The following is a 7,500-nucleotide window of genomic DNA, read 5'->3' as shown; positions in this document are numbered from 1 at the left end:
TTCAATTTATATGATGAAGGTCACAAGAATGGCTATGGCTGTAGTAGTTTCTTGGACTCATCACAAGGAGGGGAATACACTAACCTCTGAGATGAAATATACATGTATACAGTATATATATATCTATACCTATCTGTCTATGTCTATCAGTCTATCTATCTATATATCTATCTATCTTTCTATCTATATAGTGTAGTTCAAGGGGTACAGCTCTGCATTGACAAAAACACTAACACACACTGCTTGCAGACAGATGGGAAAGATGCGTTTCCCAAGAACTAATGGTAGTGTCACCTTAAGGGAAGGTGGTGATGGAACCAGAAATTAAAAGAGAAACATATATACTGAACATAAAATAAATGTATCTTACACTAGATGACATATATAATAACATGTAATTCATGTACCATTTCTCCCTGCCATCTATTGAGTGAACAGAACAAAAGGAGTATGAGTTTCCCCTCCTGTGGAAGACCCATTCTATGGTGTCCACAATAGGGATGACACGAGTCTGCTAGCAGCTTTGCAGCCGTGCTTCTAGATGTCAAATGGTTCAGTGTGGGGGTGTTCAGCTGCACTATATCCTGACTTCTTCATCTCACAGGTTAGCATATTCCCCTCCTTGAGATTAGACCTAGGCTCCATTATATGTGAATAAATGGAGCATTCTTTGTGTTCCAGGGTGGGGTTTTGGGGACAGCAGGCCCTCAGTGGGGGTCTGCATTAGATATAGTGAGGGTCATTGCATATAAAGGTTATATAACTTATTTTCCTTCAGATTTTCTGTCACAATATCCATGGACTACCTCATTCCCTCCCTTATTATTTGGGCCAAGACTGTTGGATGTAGAGACATTTCTGTAGTGTAAAATGCTTCATACATGAGTAGGAAAGGGTGAGAGGAATCCATCAGTACCAGTAACATCATGATCTGTCATGTTTTTTATAGGAATTACCAATGAAATCTAAGACACCTTTCTTCTGGGACATAACATGCAATTTGAATAGTATAGTTATTTGATGTGGAAATATAATACTATATATAGAAAAAGATGTGAATTAGAATAAATATCTTCACAGCACAAGAGATATATTTTACAAGCTTTGACTATGTCTTCATCAGAAATGAATGTACCATGTATTACTGACAGCTTCATGTTGCTTATTTTTCAAGACAACCCGCAGGTCAACTATTCAAGGCTGTTCTAAGCCAGCTCTAGAATCACTGACATGATTGAACAGAAGATATACACCAAATTCATTCTGACTACATCCAACTGTAGGAGGTGTTCCAAATCTTGTTTGTAAACGTTAACACAAAACAAAATTGTACCAATTTTTTTGTGTTGTGATACATCTGTAATAAATTGAAAATAGAGATAATCATCAAGAAAAAAGGGAGCTTTTCACTTGAGAGAATGTAGGAAGGCCTCCAGGTGTATGCAGTGTAGCATTTTTATATACTTGAACTTTTTTCTTTTTTTAGTGAAATTGTAGCATCTAGATGGTCTTGAGTTGATAGGCCTTTTAGAATTTTAACAGGAGTATGAGTAAAGTTTTTAGACCTTCTGAACTATTCATAATAAATAAGGAGCCAGGCTGTGCTCTACCATTTATTTTACTGATTATTGGTATTATGTACTGTAATGAATAAAGGTTTGTAACCTATGATCAACTATTTCTGCATCAGGTTGTTTGATATTGGATGAAAGGGAAGGGTTTTATTTTCTGTTTTACTGGTGAGGAACTCATTTACTTTGCAGGTACCTTACAAATTCCTGGTACTGTTTGCATTAGCAGTTTTTAAAACTTAGCCTGTTTATGGGCTAGAGAAATAGTGTTTGCTAATTTTCCTATAAAATGTACATATTGCTTTTATCTTTTCTATGGCTTTATGTTATTTGATTATGTCCTGCTCTGTATGACTGTGTCTGTTGAAGGCCAAACTAACTGCATATTAACCATGCATTGATTGCTAGAATTTGATCAGAATGTTACAGTGCTAGTTTTTTCAGGTGTCAGTGGTAATGTCTGACAACACAGTGTGGAATGTAAGTGAAACTGCCAACGTCTATATCACTGGTGTTGTATCTGGGGTGTCTGGTGTTGCATCAAGTGTAACACATGGCGTTGGAGACGTTGTTCACAGTGTTACATCTGGTAAGATACTGTTGCTGAGATATATGAAACTGAAAGGTTTTGTGCTTTGTGTTGTGATAAATATGAGGATCTTTCTCTTTGGATATAGTTGTGCTGCATGCTATTGTACGTTCTATATTTATTAATGAAACATGTATGTGCATCATCTTAATGTAGGCTACTGATCACATTTAAGCAAAGATTTTATTCTTGGTCTTAGTAAAAGACAGATCATGGAACTGTTAACACTAACAGTCTATGAAATATGTTAACGTACCAGTATAAAAAGTATTGATTTAACAGTCTATGAAATATGTTAATGTATAAAAAGCATTGATTTGAAAAAATTAATTTGGATACAAATGCAGTTTTATGCATAAATTTGGGAACATTGAAAATTAAATAAAATAATGGTAGCTGATTGTGGATGATGCGACAAAGTGATATTGCAGGATAATACTGCCTAGAACATAGAATGATACAAAACAAATCATTATATATGCAGCAATTACCACAGCTAAGGTGTCATTGTAAAATGCCTAGGGAATAAGATTGTCATGTCCTATATCACAGAACTTCCAGTAAAAAGAATTGTTCTGATGTAACACTGCAGATTTCTGTTGAGTAGAATTGTCGTTTCAGGGATGGGAGACGTAGTACACAATGTCTCCCAGGGAATGGGAGATGCAGTACATAACATGACATCGGGGGTCAAGCGGCTTCTGACCTACCCTCCGACTGCATGCCAGAGAGAGGAAGAAGAAGAGTGTCCAGGGGTCTTTCCTCCAACTCCAAGAAATACATCTGTGTCGCCCATTTCAGAGCATCCACATAGTGATGTGTGAGATTTGATTAGGATGCAGAGTATTTTACTGAAAGCCACTGCCTGAAGTGGTCTTGTTAGTTGTTGATTTGATAGAGCAGTGAGCTTTTGTATTTGTGAAATTATTACTTTAGTAATTTATTTTTCTTGGACTGTAGCATTAGTGCATATCAGCAGCAGGAACATCACGTCTTCTTAATTTTATTTTATTTCTGTAATAAAGATAATGATAGGAATGATGTTTTGTTATTAGAGAAATTATTTTCTTACCTTGTTTCATTGTGCTCTGTAATGATTAGCATGAATATTATGTTGGCTAACAAGTTTTTTTTTCTGGTAGGCTAATACTATTGTACTAATTTTTTTTCACAGGAGCCCAGGAACTGATTCTGAGTTAGCTGAAGAAGAGGCAGAGATTAACAATGAGTTGGGCATTACTGAGGATTATTTTTCACAACCTGAGGTATTGTCTTTTTTCAGTTTTACATATTATTGTTATTTTGGTTTGATATTCTCTTTAATATGTAGAAGAGATTTTATTTTGGAAGGGAAGTTGGTACTTTATTGATTTATAATGTGCTGAAGAAGAGTTCATTGTGACAAATGTAGAAAAACTATAATTAAGAATAAGTAACTTCACAAAACAAAAGATGTAAGTGACACATTTCATTTTTTGTCACCATTTGTATTTATATACTTTGACAAAAATCTAAATTTAAATCTCTCTAGCTATTCATTCTCCTTTATACTTTTTCTTATAAAGGGCTGTTAATAAATTGGGGAAGAGGACAGTTGCGTGATACATGTATATGTTAATTTGTATTAATTTTCTATATTGTATACTGCTTTACCAAAAAAAGTGGAAGACTTAATTTATGTTATTCAAAGAAGTCTTACTTATATGTATTTTTTTACAGGAAAATGTTCTAGAGCTAAGTATTGAGGGACTAGAAGCTAGTATTGAGAAATGCAAGACCCTAATCCTGCAGTGTGAGGAGTCCAGCACCAGAAGACGAGCACTTGTGCATAAGCTGATAAAAATAAGATTGCGTTTACAAGTAAGGTTACATCAAGATTCTCTGTGTATGTATGCATGTATGATTACTTATTTGTATTTTCAGTTACTGATATTAGAATTTGTTATGATTATTTTCATTGGTATGCATTGCCTGATGCACATAAAGTCATAGTTTAATCTCCAAATCACAGGAAGCAAAAGATGCAGAGGAGATTGCATCCACTGGTGTGCTTTTTCGTTTGAGCCATCAACTCCAGCCCCAAAAGCCTCCTCTCACCCGAGCATCAAAGCAGTATTGTGACAAGTGCGCCCAAATCATTTGGGGGGTGATTCATGTGTCATACATCTGTAGCTGTGAGTGTTGTGATGCTTTTGGATATGGATAGAGAAATTACCATATGTAGCAAAAGTAATTGGTGCATTTTGTTGTCAGTAAGCTGAGGAATTTGTAAATAGAGGATTGTATGTCTATTAGTAAATGATGGAAATAATATATAAGGAAACTGAATACATAGTTTTTCTACTTATCATAATTTTCTATATATATTAGCAAAACTCAAACTCACCTTGATATCAGCATATGATTCTTTTAGAATCATTCTAGTTGGTAAGTTAACCCCTTGAATAAAATGAAAGGAAAATGTTACTTCATGCTTTTTGATTAATAGACACAGGCTTGCTGGAGTTATAATCTTATGTGTAAAGAAATAAATCATGAATGATATGTTGAAATCTTCCTTGTCCAACAATGCCCCTCAAGCCTGTTTTTTGGTCTAAGATAGAATTTGGTTCAGGGACAAGCCAAGGTTCCTAGGAGTGTGATACACTCCACTTGACTCCACTCCACTTGACACCTTTTAGATGTTACCATACTCAGGCGGTTAGTAAGGGTTAAAGCTTATCTGTATCTACTTTCTGTTTATGTGAACAACACACCAACAGTTACAATACCTTACAGTGTGTGAGTACCAGTGCCATGGAAGGTGTGTGGAAGGCATTCAGCGCAGATGCCCAAGTGTGAGGGTGAATGAAGATGCATCTTACATCCTCAGAATATGCCCGGAAGTGGGATTGTCGGCCCAGAATTATAAGTGTGCAGAATGCAAGATACTGATTACAAACAGTGAGTTGTGAATCCGTTTTAGCTTTTAATTTTTTTACTGCCTGTTTTTATAAAATAATGCCAATTGTAATAAGTGTTTATTATTCACTAGTATTCGTAATTATATTTTTTGTATAGGCATTTGTTTTAGCCATCTGATAAGGTAATTAATTATGCAATATATGGTTCCTAGTGTAGATTGCATTTTTCTTTGTCCAGAGTTGATAGATAGTCATAAAAGTTGACTTAGAAATTAGATTAAGTTCAGTTAAGTTATGTACAAATACGCCACCCCTATTCTGGAACATTTAGTTTCGGGACTGTGCTGGATTATATTGTTTGATCAATAAAGTTATAGTAATACTTCTACCATGGACTTGCACCTTACCACTAACCTGTAAACAATCAAGTAGACTGTATGGTACACACAACACTACCTCTGGGCAACTAATAAACAAAGAGTAATCTGACAGCTATGAGAAATTCAGATGTGTGCTCTTAATTCATCAGATTGTATATTCATCTCTTTGTTGTATTACTTTAGTATTCATAATATTTCCTCATTTTTTTCCCCTTTTCTCCTATATTAGAAAACAAAACATTTTTCATGATATTTTATGGTAACTAAGATAATTATAGACTATATAGCCTAATTGTCTGCAAACATAATTCGAATTTAGGTAAATAATGCTTGAGGTCTGGCTTTTAAAGTTCCCCAAATGACTTCCCAAAGCCTGGCTAAAAGAGCAATGATCCTTGATATCCATTGTTTCTATAGAGTCAGTGTTAGTATTTTTGAAATTATTCTTGATAATAATTTGAGAAGCTCTTTGTTCTTGCATATGTTCTTTTATTGTTATTTTTATTCTAATAAAATAACAAATATATTTTTTGTTCTTTTTGTAATATTCACACCAAAGATTTGACTTCTGTTGATATTACATATTCAGTAGTTCATAATATGCTTTTGTGTAAATGTACTGATGTGTACAAATTTGAAGATAGTACCTGATGGGCCTGTAGACTGTTTATTAGACATTAAGGTTTTCCTTCAATGTGATAATCTCTAAATCTAATTCAGTTTCTTTCTCTCTCTGTCAGTGTAAACTCATACTCATTGGTATGTGTTTTAGGGCTCTCAATATTTAGTGACAAAGGTCAAATAATTTATAACCATTAAATTGAGAGTTTTAGTATTATATGAGAATGGATAAGTGTTTATGATAAGGTCATTGTTCTAAAGTTTTGATTGTAACATATAGAAGAGGAATTTTGTGAATCTTGAAAATATACATGTGGGAAATCAGATCATTATACTATTTGAATATTTTGATATGATGATTATTTCTTATTACAGTTGGCATTGTTTCATTTATGATGCTTAAAAAAGTTTGACAGTGAAATCTCTCTCTTATTTGTGTGAGTATTTTGATTTGCATGATTCTTTTCATTAATTTAAATGATGATTTTACAAGTTGCAATTCTCTGCCTTGTTCCTATTGAGTTTGAGCATCATTATTGCACAATGACTTGTCATATTTCAGTTGTTGTGTTGAGCACTGCTGGGCACTCATTTTTCTCTTCCTTTTTTTTAACTAAAACTTTAATTAAGTTATCTAATTTGTTTGTTTCAAACTTTTCAGAATTCACTGTTATCACAAAGCACGGCAGGAAGTTAAAATGCAGAGGTATTGGCTCTTGAGTAATGACTGTGATTAAGAAGTTTCTGTTAGATTTGTTTTCCTACTTTTCTGCTTAAAAGTGTTTTAAGATTTAGTAAACAATTTGCAATAGTTTGAGAAGCTATTATAAGAGGTGTCCGCTCCTTGTTACAAGTAGTTTTCCTTTGGCTTTGTTTCACAAGAGGATCTTTCAGAAAACAGGATTAATTTCCTTGAGCTTGTTGTTAGGCTCTCTCTTGTATTTGGCTTGTACTTTCTGGATTGATAGACCTACGCAATGTTGGTGTAGTTATCTTGAAGCTCAATAATGAATTCCACTATTCTGTCTCATTCTACTAGCATAGTTCTGCCAGATGTTAGGAATTTGTTTATGTTTGTTTTTATTCTTAGATGGATTGACTGAGTTGTTTATTATTATTTTAAAAAATCTATTAGTTGTTGCTATATTTTAGCTTCTAATCAGTATCTGTCAGAAATCCCTGACCACTTTTTATTTCAAACCTTTTTAATTCATATTTGTTTGGTGTTGGTGATGTTGGTATTAAATGTCTTAGTTTGGTGGCTCTAAAGATACATTTGGAATTGCAATAACTCTGTGGAGAGATAATGTCCAGAGACTTTATAGATGGAGAAGTAACTGTGGTTTAATTCTGGAAAGTGGACATAAATAAACATAAATATTAACTGGTAATTCTTGTAAGAAAATTATCTGAGAGTAGTAGCTCAAATCTTTAGC

General features: G+C 33.8%; 1 protein-coding gene across 8 annotated transcripts in view; it reads left to right on the top strand.

Annotated features, from left to right (window-relative positions):
• Positions 1-7,500, top strand: part of LOC125038104 (differentially expressed in FDCP 8 homolog A-like) — a 25,649-nt gene that overhangs the window by 2,670 nt on the left and 15,479 nt on the right. For 2 of the 8 annotated variants that reach the window (XM_047631380.1, XM_047631379.1), the window contains exons 2-9: positions 439-604; positions 2,016-2,160; positions 2,782-2,980; positions 3,335-3,425; positions 3,880-4,020; positions 4,172-4,334; positions 4,939-5,103; positions 6,726-6,770. In XM_047631380.1, coding sequence (XP_047487336.1) covers positions 542-604; positions 2,016-2,160; positions 2,782-2,980; positions 3,335-3,425; positions 3,880-4,020; positions 4,172-4,334; positions 4,939-5,103; positions 6,726-6,770 — 1,012 coding nt within the window. In that variant the 5' untranslated portion in view covers positions 439-541. Of the gene's footprint in view, positions 1-438; positions 605-2,015; positions 2,161-2,781; positions 2,981-3,334; positions 3,426-3,879; positions 4,021-4,171; positions 4,335-4,938; positions 5,104-6,725; positions 6,771-7,500 lie in introns of those variants that run through there. The other 6 variants (XM_047631383.1, XM_047631381.1, XM_047631382.1 and 3 more) reach the window with 5 other exon arrangements.

The sequence above is a fragment of the Penaeus chinensis genome, chromosome 24 (assembly GCF_019202785.1).
Source record: "Penaeus chinensis breed Huanghai No. 1 chromosome 24, ASM1920278v2, whole genome shotgun sequence".
Classification (NCBI taxonomy): domain Eukaryota; kingdom Metazoa; phylum Arthropoda; class Malacostraca; order Decapoda; family Penaeidae; genus Penaeus; species Penaeus chinensis.
Note: the sequence above shows the minus strand (reverse complement) of the source record. Positions and strands in the feature narration are given on the sequence as shown.